We start from the raw sequence: 19,880 nt of genomic DNA, 5'->3' as shown, positions 1-19,880 counted from the left end.
TGTTGATCGGAAAATTGCATAAATTGGTTTTGGCAGAATTTTTTTGACTCCAGAACCAAACAAAAAATTGCCAATTCGCTGTATAAAGTCCCATAAGACTCTATGCTACACAGTAGCTAGTTTTTACGAGATAAGAGTATAAAACCGATGAATTCTCTCTGTATTTTTTCAAGTTAAATGCTTTCTTTCCTTACAGGTTTGAAGTGAGAAATATGTAACGAATCTGTTCATCCGATGTCAGTCTTGCACCGAGACAGCATTGCACATGCGCAGACCCGCTCACTTCTGCGGAACCGGTTTGAAACAAGTTTGACGAGCAACATGGAAGATGCTGTAGACAGTAGATATTGACGGCCTTGTTGATGTTGTAATTCAAGAATCGAACTCAACAGCCATTACAGCTGCAAAATATAGAGTGCTTATGGTGAACTTGAAGTCTATCACTGAGAAATTCGAAGTTTACCAAAATGGAATTTGATAAAAAGTTATTTTGTATGACTCGTTTAGTCAAATTATTCAATCAGTATTACGCTGCGTTGGTGAATGTGTTTTCAAACTGTGAATATTAGAATATATCGTATCATTTAATTGTCTCCGGTCAAATTTTTTACATTAGTTGTTGTTAAGATTTGACTGTTGAAAGAATTTCATGTAATTAATATTGGTTAGGTTTTTTCTCAGTTTCCACTGAATATAAAATTTGTATTTTATATGACATTTGCAAAAATGAATTGCATTATATGTCAGGTTTCGTTAAATGAAAAATTAATAAATTTCCATATCAGGGAAGAGATCATTGCATAAATGAAAAGCTATTTAAAATGAAAATTTTTGTCTTATCATAAGAAAAGTTTGTGAGCCTAACTTTGAAGAAATTAGTCCAACATCTACCTTTATTATAAGGCATCAATGGGAAACAAATTTCGGGCAGGAAATGTGTTTTAAGTTGGTCTGTTAATATTAGTACTTTCATGTAGGGGCTTTATATTAAGTTTTCATTCTTTTCCTTTCCTTTTTTTCTCTTCAAAATTCTGCCACTTAAAAAGGAAAGGTAAAGAAGTCAGTAAAAATTTGTTGGAATATTAGTTTTGACCTCCATGTTATTAATGAAGAAAACGTTTTTCTTTTGTATATATCTCACAAATATACTTAAATTATTGTGAAAATTGCTGATTAGGAACAACCAACTACTTACTTATCTCAAATTGGTTGGTTCTTTATATTATCATATTTTGGTATAGTGTAGTAAAGAAATATTTTTACCTCTTAGGGAGGGAAAATTCCTACCAAATAATAAAACTTTTTTAATAATAGATGAACCGTTTGCTTTTTGAGACATTATTTATAGAGAAGGAAGAGATCATCTCGCAAGGTGTAATAAAATTCACAAGTATGATTTCCCGAGAACATGTAGCATATGGCGCGTTTTTCCTGTCAAAATTCAATTTGTTAGACGTTTTTACATACGACCTTCGTTTTTCAACTTCAGCATTCCTTTTATTCAACCTTAACATTCGTTTTTCAATTTCAGTATTCCTTTTATTTAACCTTGATATTCGTTTTTCAACTTCAACATTCGTTTTATTTAACCTTGATAGTCGTTTTCTGAGTTCGACATTCGTTTAATTCAAGCGTGACATTTGTCATTCGTTTTCCTTATTTTCAACCTTGACGTTCGTTTTATGTAACCACGACAGTCGTTTTTAAAGATCGACATTCGTTTTATTCAAGCGTAACGTTCGTGTATTGACGTCGACTTTGTCTTTGCTTTAATCTCAACATTCGTTTTTTTAAATAGCCGTTCGTTTTACTCAAGCGTGACATTTGTTTCCAGTTTGTCATTCGTGTATGAATCAGGCGTGACGTACAAGAACGACTGGATCGAGCGCGAACTGTGGGAAAACTGTGACTGGCAAGGATGTCTGATCCATCTGCGAAAGAAATTTTCCTTTCTAGGGTTAGATCACTTTTGGAAGTGCTGTTCTGCCATAGCAGCGGCGATGAAGAGAGCTTAGAGCACGATTTTGACAATTTATACACTCGTGCCAACCTGTTATATCACCATGGTGTGCGTCTCTTCATACTGTTGTAGAGCATTTTCAAGGACTGCTATTTTGAGTATTTTTAGGTTTACCTTTTGTTTTGATGAGTCTCGCCTTTTTGCGTCTACGTTGTTATTTTGGTAGATCGATAGTTTTGATCATTTATTTTTAGTGTGTGCTTGAACTTGGCTCAGTTCTTACCGTGCTAGACATTTTAATCGCTTATTATGGTTGAGGATAACTAGTTCGCTAGGTGGTCATGTTTGGGTTGGTTATGGAAATTCCCACGGTCAGCTAACCAAAACATGTCTGTGATTTTTGCATTAAATGAGAGGGCACTCCTCGCTGAAGTTAGAAGAGAAATAGCTCTGTTAGTAGAAGGTAGTAGCAACAACAGAAGAGAAGAGAATAAAAGAAGAAAAGTATAGAGTCTTGGTACCTTTCGTCAATTCGTCCAAGCGAGTGATGAACACTCCACAACAATATGATAGAGGAATCTACCATAACAAGGCTAAGAAATATCGTCGATTTGCTAAAAGAAAAGCGAGACTCCCTGCAAAGCACTCATTTCCATGCACAAGCTGAGCAAAGAGCCTCGCCTGGTAGGCCAAAGCTTATCATTACCGAAAGCCAGTTATCATACTTGAGTGATTATGGGTTTAAAGCAGTGGACATGGCGCGCATGTTTGATGTGTCAGTCAGTGGCAACAATCCATAGACGACTGAAGGATTTTAACATGTCAATTTCTCTTTCTTTTTCTGACGCTGACAACAACGTACTGGACGATATTATCCTCGATATTAAACAGCATCATCCCAACTGTGGTTACCGTATGGTCTTGGGTCACCTTAGATCAACGGGATTATTCATTCAGCAGACACGAGTGAGAGAAAGCATGAGAACAGTTGACCCCGAGGAAACGAACGTTACGCTTGAATAAAACGAATGTCGATCTTCAAAAACGACTATCATGGCGCAAAAACGAATGTCATGGTTGAAAATAAGGAAAACGAATGACAAATGTCACGCTTGAATTAAACGAATGTCGAACTCAGAAAAACGACCATCAAGGTTTAATAAAACGATTGTTGAAGTTGAAAAACGAATGTCAAGGTTGAATAAAAGGAATACTGAAATTGAAAAACGAATGTTAAGGTTGAATAAAAGGAATGCTGAAATTGAAAAACGAGGGTCGTATGTAAAAACGACTAACAAACTGAATTTTGATTGGAAAAACGCGCCATAGTAGCAACGGTAGCAACTCAGATATTATACGACTTTGCTAATACTGGTAGCCTGCGAAGCAAGCCCTGGGGGAGAGGAGGGGACATTGGGGCGAGCGGAATGTGCGGAGGAGAGAGGGAGGGCTTGCCACAGACCCCCCTCTCTCTCCTCTCCGCATATTCCTCTCGCTCCGCTCGCCCCAATCACCCCTCCTTTCCCCCAGGGCTTGCTTCGCAGGCTAAATACTGGGTCTGAATGAACGTCGGGATTTACCGATTCAGAATTCCGAGTCAGTAGAGAGATTTAGCAAGAGGACGGGAACGTCATTTCAGAACGGGAGAGCGCGCGGAATAGTCTGGACACGACACCCTTCGACCTCCGGTTAACGTTGCCGTTCTCCAAACAAGTTCAGGACGTCACTTCGCTGGTTTTCCCGTCGCGATCAGAACGTCTGAGATTTCCGTGAATTGTGCACTTGTAAATCGATCCAAACTAGATAATATTGTTTGGAAGTATTTCAATACTCATGTTCAGGATAACTGGTTCCCTTTCTTTGTTTTAATTGGTGTATTTGTGAAAACTTGTCGCTTCAATATGCTGGACTCCTGAAAGGAAATTGGAGCACAATCGTTGGCAAGCGATTCAAGATTTCAGGACTCGGTTTGCTTTCGAATGAGCAAGGCTTTAGCCAATAAAAGGGCTTTTCTTTAATATATTTCTTTAAGCCTGTGTGAAAACTCTAAGAATGGGATGCTGTTGAATTTTATAGTAAATCGATTCATCAATAACCATGCTGCATGTTGAAGTTTTGGGCAGTCAATCAAATGAACAATCACGAAGCTTACATAACGTAAAATTTTTTTATTTGTTTGTTATCGTTGTCGTTTTTACCGATCATGAATGAATGCTTTGTGGATTGAAGTCAGAGATAAACAACTCGAGAATTTTCTTGGGTTTGCACTTTTTTATGTCTTAAACTTTTTTAATCAGCGCCGATGAAAACAAGAAAGTCGTGCTCACGCAACAATAGAAAATGACAATCAATTCTATTTCGACACGACTTTCTAAATCAAGTAATTTAATTCAGTCTTGAACAACTTAGTCGAAAAAGGAAGAAACAAAACAAAACAAACAAAAAACCGAAACCAAGTCTTATCCTAAGCCTAACCGTTTCATGGGTGACTTGCATTAATTCTTTCGGCGTTAAACAAGAACTCATCATAAACAACTTTGTCGTTGGGTCGCTTGGTTTCTACATGGTTTCGCCATAACCCCGTTCAAAATGCTTTGCACCTCTAAGTATTCAATGTTCCAAAGAGATGTACCGTCATGAATGAATAGAAATATTCAGGGGAAACAAGGGAAAAAACGATGATGATTTCCACACTATATATACTTTGTAGAATTGCGAAGAAAGATGAGCAGTGCTAAAATCTAATGGCACGAAACGAAAAGACAGTAACACAAATCGCAAAAAAATATCTAATGGGCTCTAAAATTCGATACAGGAATCAACAGACACGAGTCTTACCTGGAATGGATCAATTATAGAGTTTAATCGCCAACGTGGTTCGCATACTATAAACAAGATCTGAAATTGGCAGGTCTTCTTTTAAACATAGGGCCGCCTTGGTATGGAATCTTCTTCCCCATCATGTCAAGGAATGTGCTAACTTAAGATTGTTTACTGAAGATTAAGCTTAACAAGCATCTTCTCAATAGCATAATTTTGCCAAAGGTTCCTGCTGTGTTTCAATGAAACGCGATGACTTTCTGTATTTTTAATTGTAAATTTAATATTGATTTGTATTTAACGTATCTAATTAGAATTGTATTTAAGAAGTAATTTCACTCTGTTTTTCCAATTTCTATTAAATATTTTATTGTTATTGTATTTAATTTGTAGTTAGGCAGGTCCACATCAGGACTTCGCTCTTGCCAATGTTTCTAACCTGCATTGTTAAGTAAAGATGTATGTATGTGTATGTATGTATGTACATCTAACTTTCCGTAACTATAATTATCCTCTGTTTGCGCTTGTTACATCACTCTCAAAGAGGATAGTTTCGTTGTCCTTAAAGCTGTTTGTGAAAGCGAAAATTTGTGTTGGCGATCTTTGAAAAGCCGAGTTTATATAGGCTATTGAAGAACGGATAGCCTGCGTGCATCCGAACGAAAACTCCGGGGTTTTCGTTCGGCTGCACGCAGGCGTCTCGTTGCAACGAGTTTCCTATAAGTAATTTTGCTGCGCGCGCCGTTGTCAACGGACGTTCCCGTCCTCTTGTACCACGTCGCTCGACCTTCGCGCGGCCTCGATCCTTGGTTGTTATTATATGAGATCCAGAGCCAAAAAGCTTCGCAAATTCCTTCGCATTTGTCCGTTTGCAAACCTTTTATCTTTTAGGATGGGTCGAGGTGATCATTAATCTATTGGGGAACGTGAAAATAACCGTAGACATCCCGAAAGGTACATTGTTCCGAAACGTTTTTCCTTGGGTTCGTGCCTAAGTCCGTACTAAGTTGGTACACCTTCCGTTCCATTCCGTTTCACGCAGCCTCGATCGTTTTGGTTAGAATCTCTAAAAATTTCAAAATGTTTAAAAAAGTATACATTTGCAACCTTCTTTCGCTCTAAGATGGGCCGAGGGGAACATGCTAACCGAAAATATCCAGTAAATCATAGTTAATCGAGGGGACTGGTTATGAAAGCCGGCGAACTTCAAAGGACCGGCCTATTGTTTGGGTTTTGAGGTTGAGATGCACCGTCACGTGACATTGACCGTGCATCTAAAAACAACATGGCGGACGCGTGTGATGACATGTTCTTCTTTGGAGACGATTTAGAGGCAATTTTAGGAGTTTTAGAAGAAGAAGAAGACCTTGATGAGCACTTCAGAGAAGCAGCTGCTGATGTAAGCTATAGAATCTGTTTTAATAGTTAAAATATAGCCTAAAAACGTCAAAAAGGAAGATTGAACATGAAGGTCGAACAGACTAGCTTTCGACATCATGCTTTCGATCAATCACTCTTATTTCGGGCTCTATTTATAAACCATTTCTTGCCTAAACGTTATTTTATCAGCTGTTGATTTAAAGATGATTTATGAACCTAAGTAGTGTGTGATGTTGATCGTGAATTTGGTTTTGCAGGTTCACCCACTGAGCGTCACTTGCCCTCATTGTCCAAAGAAATGCAAGAGTAAGAGCGGACTGAAACGTCACATCACTGTTAAACACAAAGATAAAACAGAAGAAACAGAAGAAACTGAGACAGACAAACCAGAAAATCGAGATCTATTAACTGTGGAAACGTATGCAAGCATCGTTGGCAATGCTAAAGTGAAACTTAGAGACAGCAAAATTTATCCAAAGGTAAACAGAGACGAGATATGGTCCTACAACTGCAACACTCTACAATCTTCAACAACTAAATTTTCTGAAATTCAGGGGCTTTATATTCAATTGGCAAAGTCTGGAAATGCAGAGAGGTTTTATGCAGCCTTTTACGCTAGCATAGTCTTGCATGCTTCGAGCCATTTTGTAGGATTATCAAGAAACTCTGCTACATTACTTTGTTCAAAAGTGGCCGACTGCCTTTTAACACATAGCAAAGAAAAAGCAGAAACTCACACATGTGAACCATTGACGAAATTATCTGATAAAGAGAAGTCAGGGTTACAGTATATTGGAGGTTATGTACTACATAAGCTACATAACAAGCACAAACAAGCAAGTAAAACACTAGAAAATGACCATGCAATCTCACTGATAATGGCTGGGAAATGGGACAATCCTATTGGTGAAGATCAGAGATTGACTACAACATTGAATCGAGGTGGACTGTGGAAGATCACAAGAAATGCTCAGTCTGTTTTTGAAAGAACTGAACACTATTTCAGGGAAGCTACACGTAAAACCAGTCTGAAAAACATTCCTTTAGCTAATATTATTTCAAGATCAATGCATGATGTAACTGTTGTCGCATCTCACTCTGCCATGTTAGCCGACTCTGAAGTTGAGATTAGTAGCCATGTTGCCAAAGATGTTCTCCACAATATTATTAGTTTGTATGTTAGAGTTCGTTCTTTTTCATTTGTGAAGGACGTTATTCAAAAACACAAAATTAGATTGAAACAACTGAAATCAAAAGCTCTTCGCAAGGACATCAATAGGTCATCAACAGACTAATTACTGTAATATTCTTTAAATTCCCAAAACAAATAGACTTTTCTGTAAATTTAATGTTCCTGTTTTATTTAAAAAATATCATAATAAGTTTGACTGACGCTGTGCCTAGAATATGTATTTCAGGAATTATGCTACAAATATTCAAGTAGAAATACAAAGGAGGCAAATGTTTGAAAGTCAGTCCTTATGTATTATATTATTAAAACTTATATTAAATTATTAAAGCACAATTGTTAAAACCAATGATGTTTGTGAGTTGAATACATTGATATGAAAATGATATGGAATATATCAGACTGTTTACAGATAAGTAAGAAACCTTTCCCAACAATAAATGGGAACAATTAATCCTATTGATTTATGAAACACCAAATAAAACAGTGTTATGATATAATGCTATTTACAAATTTACAAAAAACCTGATAGAGTGAGCACACTTGAACAATGAAAGAAAATATTTTTAGGGGATAATCAAAACAAGGGATTAGTCTCTAAGATAACTATTAATCCAAAATCCTCACAGAATAAGTATGCTCACTCTAATGTATTATTTTAAAATTTCAAGATCACTCACTATATATTTATGAATAACCCTATGATACAAAACAAGAAATTGATACTTTTTATATTTTCCTAAGTTTTAAGCTATGTTTTAAGTTAGATACACACTCATTTGGAGATACACAGGTTATAATAATCAGCAATGTCAGCATTATTTAGTTTTCTTCCTTTTTGGGACAGGGTCATCTGAGACATTAACCCATGCCTTGTTTTTGTCTTTCCTGCCTCGGGTATTACCAGACTGACAGGTGACAGCGCGTTGCACTCTGATGGTGTTATTGTTGTAACCAAATTGACGCATATCTGGGTTGTCACTTCTCCTACCAAGCTTCCTCTGGTTCCCAAAATACTCCTCAAGGGGATCTTGGCAAAAGCGCTCAGTGAGCACATATTCCATCCCTTCATTAAGTAGAAACTTTGTAGCCTCTACAACTGAATGAACTGTGATTTTCAAGCCTTCGTAGGTTTGCCAAGAGAGAAACATCTTGCTCCTTGCATTGTTGGTGTACTCACCAGGACGATTGGCCACACTCTCTCTCCAATTTCTCAAATAACCAAGGAAATCATTGGTTAACCAGGCAAACCGTTGATCATTCACTGATGAATATGGCTTGAGAAATGGCTTTCTTTTACGCACATGCTCATGTTGGTTGCGAACATTCAGACAATCAAAGAAGTTGTCCATCATTTCGCACAATTTAGATGTGGCGATGGTGTCGGGAGGACCAAATGACTTAAGAACATTTGCCACTGAAGCACTGAGGATCTGGACAGCAAGGTTGACTCTCATTGTAGAGTAAGCACTGAGCTTAATATGGTCATAAGTTAACCGAGGAAGCAGCTTTAGGCCATTGTCAAGGTCTTGATGAAACAGCTGGATAAAATGCTGCCAGAGGATATAGTGGCCATCATTCCACATGTACCTACAGAATAAGACATTGGTTATTACTATCAATCACTAAATCAAACTACTTCCTTATCGTAGTTTACACCTAAATCATTATATGAATTCTGTAAATGTAATGTTGTTTTGAATAACTAAGGAAATGTAAATCCACCCAAGTTTTCAAGGGAGTTCCCAATCACAACCCCCCTCCTTACGTAAAAATCTTATTGTTTGTAACCATAGTAACCATGTTAGCTAATGTTATCTAGTCAAAATACCAATAATTCTAGCTTGACTATATTATTTCACCTCTTACTAAAAGCAAGGGAAATGTTTGACTCTGTTGTCAATTATATGAATAAATCATACAATTTCTAACATGGATGCATTGAAAGTGCAAATTTTATTCTGTGAAATTATATCTCTACAATAATAGTTTCAAATATATCGACTTACCGAGTACATGTACCATGACCAGAGCTGTAGACACAATTTCTTGTAGTCTTAATGAGATGGGGAGCATCAGAACAAAAATATATGAACCTGTCGGGTGCATAGAGGTTCACAGTGCGATAGCACACATCAGTTCCAGCATTACCATCAAGAGCTTTGTGCATTCTGTACAATGCTCGGTTGGGTGACGCTCCATCTGATGTACTTGCAATCACCCAAAGATTACAAGCTAACTCAAGCACACATACTGCTTGCCAAAACAATGGCATAAGCTGATAAGATGTAATCCCATCGGTGGCAAAATAGGCTAAGCTGAACTTCAACTCAGTACAGAGACCTCTGATATAAAAGACCATAGCATGGCTTGCAATCTTGTCAGCTTTTTCAAGTGTTCCAAAGTTTATATCAGGATCTCCCAGGTCAAGGAAACCAGTTAGTTCCCCAGATACTTTGTCAAATACCAGATTTGACAAAATTTTCATTTCGTCAAAAAGGAGCACAATGTATCGTTGCACATCGAAGTAGCTGTTTGTAAGAACATTCAACTCCTCAAGTACTTCCTCTTGAATGCCAGCTTTGGGTCGTATACAATTTCTATAGTCCTTCAATGTGCGTTGGCTCGGCAGTACAAGGATGTTACTTTTCCTGAGCTCTTCATAGCATGCTGGGGACTTGGTAGCAAGTGACAAGCAGTATCGAATGATCATAGGATGGTATCGGACACCAGTTTTACTCTTTGTCATCAATTTCTTTTGCTGCTGCCAGAACAGATCCATGAATGGAGTGATATTTTCATTGGATGTCCCCAATATACTTGTAATGTCATTGCTTAACTGGTTGTCTACTTCTACACTTGACTTTTCTATCTCTGATTTCATTTCTTCAAGCTTTCGTTCTAGTTCTGCACACTTAAGCCTCTGTGTTTTTAGGGTTAGCTTTATTCTCTCTGGTGTTGTGTGAGAGACTGGAGCAAACAAATGAGCAGGCTTTGCAAGCTTTCTTTGCTTTGCTTTCTGATCCACCTCTGACTTGTGAGAGTATTTGTAGCAAACACAGCACTGCTCACCATGCTCCACCAAAACTTCACAGTCCCGTATTCTCCAATATTCCAGCTGTGGGAATATCTCAGAATCATCTCTGAATAACGGATCCACTGACTTCGGTATAATGTGGTGTACGATATCGGATGACAGTTCAAATGGTCTCACTCCAGGGCAAATCAAGAGAACATCAATTCTCTTGATAAGTTCAGAGACTGTGATGTTCATAACGGATCGCAAGGTTTCAAGATGAATCGCATGATCATCTGGCAGAAACCATCCAAACACAGACACAGAAAAACCAAGACTATCATCGATGGTGAGCTGAATCTTTGGTAACACAAGCAGAGAACTCTTCTTTGTCAATACAATTCGATCGATTGCTGCCTCTAAGATCCACTCACTTAGAATTTTCAAAGATTTCACTCGTTTTACTAGATCTTTAAAGTCACTGTAGCATTTTTTAGGGGCCACTTCTGGGATTTCGTTGACTGCGCTTCGAGGTGGACGCACATTTACTGGTGTTGTGAAGCAACGCTTCGGCATGTTTACTGTTGGCAAGGCACCAAACTTCGGTTTCTTTTTCTGCATCTTTTCAGATTGAACTAGAGTAGAAACAATCACAAACAAACAGAATCAGAATATAACGTTTGAAGTTTATCAAAGCTCAAGTTAATTGATAAGCTATGCACCTAAGCACCGCGCAGATTATGTCTAGGATCGCGTGTAGTTAAACTTATAAGATTGCATTTAATACTTACAAATCTCAATATCCTCGGGCCTAAAATGGTTTTCGCACGTAAAGACACGATCATTGTCGATCTGGCGCTTGAAATCTTTGTCTACAACGCGTGTTTTGGTCAATTCGTTTAGCCAAAGTTCTCGCCATTTCTTGTATTCAGCATTGCGAGGGGCAGGAAGTTTCCAGATGCCGATTCCTTTCGTTTTGCGGGACGAGCCGCAACCAAAAACAGAGCAGTTATCTCCGGGCATTCCTTCTTCATTTATAGATACATACAAGCAGTATTTAAGAAGGAATAGTAATATTACAGACGTAAAACGTGCAGTCATCAGTACAAACGCTCACATGTGAGACGCCATCTTGAATCTATGTGATGCACGGTCACGCTAGGTTGAACTCGAAAAACCAAAACAATAAGCTATCCCTTTGAAGTTCGCCGGCTTTCATAACCAGTCCCCTCGATTAACTATGAGTAAATAAAAAAGATCTTTTCTTTACATTTCACGGCAGCGATTTGTTCATGACATCGGCTTCTAACACGCCTGTTTTCTCTTGTTTTTCCAGTTTCAACTCATAGCTTTACTCCTATGGTTTTCCCCATGTTACGAGGATTGAATTATTTTCACTGAATCTGTCACGCAATCCCAGACTTTTCTAGAATTATCTATAATCTGTAATATTCCAGAAACTTCTTTCGTGTGACTCAGCAGTTTCCAAAAATAGTACAACTTGTAATACGCTATAAATAGTATTAGAACATTCTAGATATCTAAAGTAAAGGTATAAAAGCTGGCTTGTGAGAAGTACAAAAAAGATTTGCCCGAGGGCTTACCCTCGTGGCTTGCTGACTGAACTTGTGGAAGCTATGATGTGACAAGGCTATGACCTTTTGACCTTGCGATATCCGGAGAGAAGAAAGAGACGAAAAAGACGATAGCCGAGAAGGGAAGAAGATAAAGAATACTGAGTTCACTATGAAGTCCGCCGGAAGAGTTTGTGTACACGGAAAGAAAGTCATGAATCAAGAAAGCCAAGCGCTGTGGTCTTCAGTTGGCGGATGTTGGAATTGGAAGTTGATCAAGACGACGAACACTTACACGGCATGAAGGATTGTAAGCCTGCTTTATGAACTGCTTAACTTAATCTCTAACCTAAGTAGATTAAACAGTGTAAAACTAATTAAATAATAGTTAAAATGGGTAACTGCTTGTTGTTACATTTTGGTTGCGTGCCATATATCGTACTCGGGAGTCTTTTTTCATGTATGCTTTGTTAGCGGACATTTGTTGGTCATTCGTGCACGTAACACCCAGAATTAAACATTTAGGATGTCAATATGCAGATTTTTTGGGATTACCAGATTCAACCAGATAATCGCGTGCTAACAAAGCAAGGGAATAGAGACTCATAAGAATACTAACTATTTAATATAATGTGGATATATCAACAAAGTTGAAATGGTAAATTGGCCACCGTAACGATTACAAAAGCTGACGTTTCGAGCGTTAGCCCTATTCGCTCCGACGAAGGGCTAACGCTCGAAACGTCAGCTTTTGTAATCGTTACGGTGGCCAATTTACCTTTCAACTTTGTCGATATATCCAAATTATTTCGTTACTCCCACCGACGCAGCCCCAAACAGTTTCTTTCGAAACTATCAGCCTTTATTTAATATAATCTAACGACGAAAATAATTAATAAAATGAAAGGAAAAATAGTCAAGATAATCTCTTCATTCCAAAAAGAGCTAAACGAACAAATTTCTTGCATTTACGCGACCCGGGTGATATAAACACTACCTTAAGACATATGGACACATAAAATGAAATTTACTAGTTCAAATAACAGCCAAAATCTCGCAGAGCCCTAAAAGTCACCAAGTTCTCTTTCCGGCCGGTGTCATGACGCATTTGGCAGTCCACGCAAATTTGGATCCCCCGATGGTATATTTGGACTCCCTACCAAACATTCCTTTTAAGCATTGATTGTATAGTATGAACTTAACGCTTCAAAACTTTTCTTTTAAGAGAAAGCCCTAACCCTAACCATTTTTCGGATGTCCACGGTCATTTTCACTCCCACACAGATCAAAGCTCTCCTTGCCCCATCATGAAAAGAAAAAAGGTTCGTAAACACAATTTGAAGAGAATATTTAGGATGTTTTCGCTATGCATTTAATACGACAAGAAAAGTCGAGGCCGCGTAAAAAAACATTCCCTTTGAGCGACCTGCACTAGCTCAGTTAGTCCCAGCATTTAGTTGGACGCAGTACTAGCAAAGTCGCACATTGAAAATTAAACAGCTTCTATCGCAGAAGTGTAAGATAATATTTTCATTGCTTTGTGCCTTAAAATTCCTGGGGAGACCATCACCGCCCGTTGGTACTCTGATTAGAAGGTACGTAAGTTCATCTGAAGCTAACCCCTCCCTCAGTTTTTTTATAAGTTATAACCATGTTCATGATGTAGCTGGCAGTACCCGCAGGCAAGACGAAGCAAATTCTGTGTACTAATTAGCTACCTGGCCCATCTTTCCACCTTGGAATTGCCATCTTGATCTCGCGCGAGAAAAAAGGTGCGTGGAGCAGACTTAAATCTCCTTAACCTTTTGGACAATGTCGGCGACGGTCGCAAAAAGCGGCACAAGACAGTCAAAACAAAGAAAAAATTAAAGGACCTTCTTGAGTTTATTGTGCTACAAACACACTAGCTCTCTTTCCTGGGTTTCTAAATGAACAAATCATTCTTGCACCATGACAGAAGAGATATAAACCACTCATCAGCCTTCAATTACTCATTTATTAACTCCACAAGTACAAAATTGATATGATGCCCTCCATCAGCTAGTGGGTAGTCAATAAACTGACTACTTAGTCAAAATGTTGGCTATATAAGGAACACTAACATAGCAAGAAGTTTCCATATATAAAAGCCAATTTGATCAACCATGAAAAGCTATAACTATTAAGTTTTCTTACTACAAACGGTTGTTGATACTGTCCATAAAAGTGGCTGTCATTCTGTTAACATTTTCAGGCTGAAGAAATATAGCAACCGAACCAAATGGAATCCATTCAGCTTTTTATGACACATTGACAACCATGCCCAGTAACAACCCAAATATTTAAAGTTATCTTCTTTTGGTTAATTTGTATTTAGAGGGTGAAAATCTTTGACTAATATGTCATGCTTCTAAATGCTGACAATCAAATAAACTCATTCAATCAAATAAAATCTTCAAACTATATTACTAGTTCTCAAATAAATAATATATTAATTCCTTGTCCACTGACATCAGTGACAAATAACAGACTGTGAAAGAACTATCACCTAACAATAAATATCTGGTAAATATTGAAGCAACTTTTAGCTGATGTGTAAAGAATGCTGTACCTCTATGATCTTGTGCTGATTAGAAATCACTACATGACTTAAGACTAGGGGTTTTAAACAAAAGGAGAAGTTGTTGCATTAAAGAAATATCTTTCTGGCTGAAATTTTAACAATACCAGCAAAAATCTTTTATCCTATTATTATTCAATATGTCTGTGACACAACATATCCATCGTCTGCTTAATTTTTTTCTCAACTTTTGTGATTAACTATGTAGCCTGTAGGAAGAAAAAAAACTTATTTACTTAGTTGAGGGAAAGACTGAGGTACATCTGGTTTCTCAGCTTCTAATTCCTGACATCCTTTGCACACCAACAAAACTTGCACTTGAACAAACGAAACTTTCCAAATAAACCTATGCCCAAGAGATCAAATAATCAGGGTAACATGCTCTTCTAGGTGTAAGAAAGGTATTATGAAAAAAAACAAAAAAAACTGGCAGCCTGGAGGATAAAATGAAACAAAAACCATGTTTTAGATATTGAATGACTCTACAAAAAACACAACTAAATTCGTCCAGGAGAAAGTTATTACTAAATAACAATTAACTCTTAAAGGGGACACTTGGAAGCCAAAAGTACAATGAATTTTCCATGTTGGTTCTTTTTTGAAGAAAATCATGTACCCCACCCCCCTGAGGAGGACTAGATTTGGAGATCCACTCAACATATACCCACCAACTGTATACTAGAGTCCACCCCCCCTCCCCCATCATATTTCTCCCACAGGTTGTGGAGTCAAAACACTCTGAGCAATGATTCCCAATCCCTCCCCCCTCCCACTAGTGTCATATTTTCAGAGGGGACTCTTGGAATACATTGCTACAAAACAAAAATACCAATAAGTTCCAAATAAGTTTTGTTCCCCAATTCTTCAATAATTCAATTGCTAACAATTAATCATGAAAGAACATTCAAAATTAACTAACCAGTCTGATGGGTCATGTGTACCTATGTGGATACAGGTCCTTGAGAGCTTTTTTGGCTTCATCCACACCATTGTCTGCTGCCATTTTAAGAAGGGGTTCCACCTCACTAAAAATCACAAGTAAAATGTACAATGTACTTGTAAGTACTTTTGAGGTACAAATGAGTGTTTCACTAATTTGCACTGCTTTTGTTTTAAATCTAAGAGTGATAGTCTGTACTGCAATACAAAGACTAAAATGTTCAACACAGTAGTAAAATACATATCATGTATACATGTCAGTCATTGAATTATCCAAAAAGTTATATGGTAAAATCAGAAACACATTGCCAATATGCAAGCCGCTGCTAGTAGCTCAATATGAATCTCAGATGTAACAGTGACTTGCAATCTTTAAGTCACAACAGTGTGATGCAAAAAGGAATGGCTACAATTTGACCACTTCTATGAGTTCACATAAATTTCATGAAAGACACTGGAGGAAAAAAAAATTCTTCACAACACTACCTTTTTTTAAGCTTTACAGCAATAAACTGATAGAGGCAGTGGGTGGAGCTTTACACAATAAGTTAATCTTTCGAACAGATCTTATTCAATGATAATTATCCTCCCAATAGTTTAGAAGAAACAAGTATCCATCTTACTGTTCTTCTACATCTGTATCATATCCTTGCAAATGTCCAGCCACCAGATTATAAGCTCCATGGCCATGTCCATTCTTTGCAGCCTCTCTACAAGGTAAAATAATACCAATAAAATTAATAATCAGATGAGGGTGGACCTTATAATTAATTATCTTCCACCCAAAATCCACAGTACAATACCTTTACATTAATACTTTTCAGTAAGACTACTTTTTGGGAGGGACATGGAGGGAAGGGGGGGGGGGGAAGAGGGGGACAGGGGGAGGGAGGGTGGCAACAACAGTCCCCATTCTGCATCATGCTCTTCCATATCCCAAACATTTAACTGCCATCTTCTATTCCTTGCTGCAAAACACTGAAGGTTACTTTATCTTTAATGAATGTTTCCATTGTTGCATATCTTCATTGCTTCCCAATCTTTCTTGTTCCATCACTCCCTTTTCTCTCTTTTCTGTTTACATTTTGACTTGCCCTACAGGCTCATCAAAATATGGCACAAATTGTAAATATACTCAGTTATTAAACGACCTACTAAATAAAATATAAACTCTTATAATTCACTCTAACCTGAACCAGTAAAAGGCCATTTTTTCATCCTTTGATACTCCACGCCCTAAAAAGAACAGCAGAGTAAGTAGTATTAATAACACTATAAACACTCTTAGGGTACATATTAAGAGGCAATCAGTTGTAAAGTATAATGGTATAGCACAGTTTTCATTTGAGTGTAGCAAGTAATATGGGATTGCTTTGGTTTTGCTTAACCTTGGTCTTTAATTGGTCCAGATAAACTCATGCCACTCTCTCAACCAACTGCTTGTAAAATTTAAACCAAACAGAACTTGGTCCCCACATTTTTTCACATTTTAAGCCCTTGCCTTGTTTTCAGTTTGACCTTTCATTGGCTCTCAGGGGTATTTTCCTTTACTCTGATTGTTTATTGTGATTACTCAATTCAACAATGCTCTTCCCAGTATGACCCTCATGCTCCATCAGTAAAAAGTTCTTATAATTCATCAAATTTTTTTGCTGGTGCACAATTTGTTCTAACCCATCATATAACTGAATATGCTCTAGCTAAACCTGGGGAATATCTGGTGATATACTGCAAGTGATTTTTCGCAATTTTCAAACCTTGCATCCACTATTATAGACATCTTTATTTCAAGATTTAATTCAACCTCAGGGAGTATTTAACTGTTGTTACAGAAGAAGGGACTTGGTTTGTAAAGTTACACTAACAATGAGAAGTAATAAATATCCCATTCAGCAAACAGTAAGATGGTGTCAATCCTTTTTTTCTGCACATTGCAAAAATATTTATTGGAAAATAAATGCATTTAGCTTTCATTTGGCCCCAAAATAAGCTTGTATATTAGGCTCACAGTTCACCTTGGGCTTTCTCTCAGAAAACTGTTCCCCTCTTAGAACAGATGACATCCACAGACAAATATGCAAGCATGTTTTTGTGCCAAATGGAGGCTATCATTAACATATTCCCTGTTTTAATGAGGAAATACTTGGTCAGCTGATGCATTTATACTAATCATGCACAAGCAGAGACATTTGATGGAGTATGACAGTTGATAAATTTTGAAATCTGAGAACTGACTGCTGATTCACTCAACTGACGATGATCGATACATCAGTTTTACGTTGGTCCTGGGAATATTCATGTCACTGTTAAATCTAGACAATTTCTGCTACAAGTAGATGTTAGAGGGCCCTAATGTTAGGTGTTGAGAATTGATCACTGCAAGGAATAAAAGTATTTCAACACTGCACCTTACCATTAAGGTATTTATGCGCTACATGATGCTGTGCGTGTGAGACTCCAACGTTGGCGTAAGCATTCAGCACATGAAAATGCAGATGATCCATATAATAATACATGTACACAAAGAAGAGCAAAACACCAACCACTACTGTAACCTTGAAAAAAAACAAAAATTAAAAAATTAAAAAAACCTCATTAAAAAAATAGCCGTGTCTCCTATGTCCGTTTCCCAGAATCACTACTAAAACGATGAGACTTTCGGTCGATCTCCTTAATTGCTTCACGATCGTGAATGTAAACAAGCCCCTCCATAAACAGAAGTAGGTACGAACATGAAAATTGAATGCTGCAAAATTACGAAAGGAGACAATATCGAATGTATCAAATACTCTTGCAAAGAAAGAAACCAAGAACTTGTCATTTTCGGTTCAAGTCAAAAAAATAATAAAAATTTCTAGTAGTATAAATATCACAGAAGGTACTCGTTAAGCTCAATTGTGTCCTACCTCAATAGCTGTCACCCACCACGGATCTGGTTTTTTCCGTCTTGCCACGTAAACTTTAGGCCCATAGGGTAGGTTTGGATCGTAATCAGCTCCTCCAGGCGCCCAGGAGGGTATTTGTTTGTTTCTTTTTCGAACTTCTTCGCCCTTTTTCTCGGCCATTAGGTCCACCACTGTGTCCATCTTAGGGAACGGAAGAACTGTCGAGAAATTTAATCATGCGATGGATGGCAATTTCTTATTGGCCTACGGTTCAAATTGACCAATAGAAGCACAGCTTCTATTTGATGTCAAACGCACGAAGCAAAGTAGCGCAGGTGAATTTTAAATTTGCAAACCGAACTTGAGTTCTGAATTTGGAGAAACGCTCATTGCAGCAAAACCAATAAAAATAAAAGTTTTGAATTCAAATCACCGACCTGAATTACAGTTAACCCTGTATGAGTAATTCAACGAGGTCGTAGCGCCCCCTCTAGTGGAGAAAAGAAAATTTTCTTCAAGTTCTTTTCGTCAGTCGCAAAGTCGGATAAGTATAGAGTTATTAATATTAAATAGATTTTTTTATTGTAGCCATAGTTATCTATCATAAATGCATCACCAAAAATGCACTTATAAAGCCATGCATAATTCTGTGGAAAAAGACGAGTTCCAGATCCTCAGAGCTATCAGCGTCTAAAGAAGTTGAAAGCCCTCTTCATTCGATAGTACCTCTGAAGAAGAATATAGACGGTTGAAACTCTAAAGCGCCTACCTTTATTTCTTTTTCCGTGGAGTTAACTGTTTATCCAGGAAGTTTGCGAAGTCGACACAACAGCCTTAGACCGTTTGTTCCAGGCTTTCATTGGCAAACCTCGCTGTGTGATACTCGCGCGGAGTGGGGATTGGTAAGACTGCCTAGCCTCTCTTCCGAAATGGAAGAGTGTTCCTGAAATGATATGTACAATTTTCCAGTTAGTCATAGAAATTAATGCAGGGGAACATGGGTTTCGCCTAACCATGCCTATGATCGGTTTTTCAAAATCAACTGATCAGACGTTGCTCGGAACCTATCTTGGCTACACTTGAGTCAGTAAGTGTAAACCCTTTCACTTCAAGATCCAATGAGTTTTTCTCTTTACTAATCAGGATATATTTCTTTGTTAATTGGACAGGAGAATTAAATTTTTTATCAAGACAAGACTCTATACATGAAAGGTTCGCTTGTTTTCATCAAGAGCTGCGAGTATAATATGTTTGAGATCGCCAGAAGAATCTCTGGAATAAAAATTTTCAGCCTCTCCCCGACCTCCGGCAATCCTGGATACATGCGTTATTAACCAAGCGTGAGGTCAACATGGCTGGATATTGGCCGAGATCTCTTTTTGCATAATTATGGACGAGACAAAGTCTCGGCCATAAAAATGCGAAAAAAGAACGAGGCTAATATTCAGCCATCTTGACTGAACAAGATTGTTTAATAAAGGATTTATTAAAGATTTAGCTTTTTTAAGAATTGAGAAA

The 19,880-nt window shown here is 37.7% G+C and overlaps 4 protein-coding genes across 5 annotated transcripts in view; 2 read left to right on the top strand and 2 right to left on the bottom strand.

The window, feature by feature from the left end:
* Positions 1-1,313, top strand: part of LOC111332965 (puratrophin-1) — a 34,471-nt gene extending 33,158 nt beyond the window's left edge. The window contains exon 26 of the mRNA XM_022938455.2: positions 197-1,313. Within this exon, the coding sequence (XP_022794190.2) occupies positions 197-202 (6 nt within the window). The 3' untranslated portion in view covers positions 203-1,313. The remainder of the gene's footprint in view (positions 1-196) is intronic.
* Positions 1,314-5,938: 4,625 nt separating this feature from the next.
* On the top strand, positions 5,939-7,698 carry LOC148735162 (uncharacterized). The gene is made up of 2 exons (XM_088754182.1): positions 5,939-6,179; positions 6,418-7,698. Exons 1-2 carry the CDS (start codon positions 6,066-6,068, stop codon positions 7,453-7,455), a joined length of 1,152 nt encoding a protein of 383 aa, XP_088610308.1. The 5' UTR covers positions 5,939-6,065; the 3' UTR covers positions 7,456-7,698.
* LOC148735161 (uncharacterized) lies at positions 7,555-11,614 on the bottom strand. Its single transcript, XM_088754181.1, has 3 exons — positions 11,157-11,614; positions 9,359-11,000; positions 7,555-8,939 (listed from the first exon to the last, which is right to left on the bottom strand). The coding sequence occupies exons 1-3, from the start codon at positions 11,464-11,466 to the stop codon at positions 8,168-8,170; spliced, it is 2,724 nt and encodes a 907-aa protein (XP_088610307.1). The 5' UTR covers positions 11,467-11,614; the 3' UTR covers positions 7,555-8,167.
* Positions 11,615-13,915: 2,301 nt separating this feature from the next.
* On the bottom strand, positions 13,916-19,765 carry LOC111332961 (uncharacterized). Of its 2 annotated transcripts, none has more exons than XM_022938451.2 (7): positions 19,132-19,765; positions 18,384-18,580; positions 17,891-18,032; positions 16,668-16,713; positions 16,101-16,187; positions 15,458-15,563; positions 13,916-14,972 (listed from the first exon to the last, which is right to left on the bottom strand). In XM_022938451.2, the coding sequence occupies exons 2-6, from the start codon at positions 18,561-18,563 to the stop codon at positions 15,470-15,472; spliced, it is 549 nt and encodes a 182-aa protein (XP_022794186.2). In that variant the 5' UTR covers positions 18,564-18,580; positions 19,132-19,765; the 3' UTR covers positions 13,916-14,972; positions 15,458-15,469. The 2 variants fall into 2 exon arrangements, with proteins under 2 accessions (XP_022794186.2, XP_022794187.2); XM_022938452.2 differs by lacking the exon at positions 19,132-19,765 and adding an exon at positions 18,800-18,904.
* Positions 19,766-19,880: the final 115 nt, after the last annotated feature.

This window comes from Stylophora pistillata, chromosome 3 (assembly GCF_964205215.1).
Source record: "Stylophora pistillata chromosome 3, jaStyPist1.2, whole genome shotgun sequence".
Lineage (NCBI taxonomy): Eukaryota > Metazoa > Cnidaria > Anthozoa > Scleractinia > Pocilloporidae > Stylophora > Stylophora pistillata.
Note: the sequence above shows the minus strand (reverse complement) of the source record. Positions and strands in the feature narration are given on the sequence as shown.

Excerpts from the sequence above, each read along its gene's own strand:
- LOC148735162 (XM_088754182.1), top strand. The coding sequence starts at position 6,066 with ATGGCGGACGCGTGTGATGACATGTTCTTCTTTGGAGACGATTTAGAG. Across the intron at positions 6,180-6,417 it reads TCAGAGAAGCAGCTGCTGAT|GTTCACCCACTGAGCGTCAC; the intron begins GTAAGCTATAGA and ends TTGGTTTTGCAG.
- LOC148735161 (XM_088754181.1), bottom strand. The coding sequence starts at position 11,466 with ATGACTGCACGTTTTACGTCTGTAATATTACTATTCCTTCTTAAATAC. Across the intron at positions 11,001-11,156 it reads GCCCGAGGATATTGAGATTT|TTCAATCTGAAAAGATGCAG; the intron begins GTAAGTATTAAA and ends TTTCTACTCTAG. Across the intron at positions 8,940-9,358 it reads GGTCATGGTACATGTACTCG|GTACATGTGGAATGATGGCC; the intron begins GTAAGTCGATAT and ends CTTATTCTGTAG.
- LOC111332961 (XM_022938451.2), bottom strand. The coding sequence starts at position 18,563 with ATGGACACAGTGGTGGACCTAATGGCCGAGAAAAAGGGCGAAGAAGTT. Across the intron at positions 16,714-17,890 it reads AGCGCATAAATACCTTAATG|GGCGTGGAGTATCAAAGGAT; the intron begins GTAAGGTGCAGT and ends TGTTCTTTTTAG. Across the intron at positions 16,188-16,667 it reads ATGGCCTTTTACTGGTTCAG|AGAGGCTGCAAAGAATGGAC; the intron begins GTTAGAGTGAAT and ends TTTACCTTGTAG.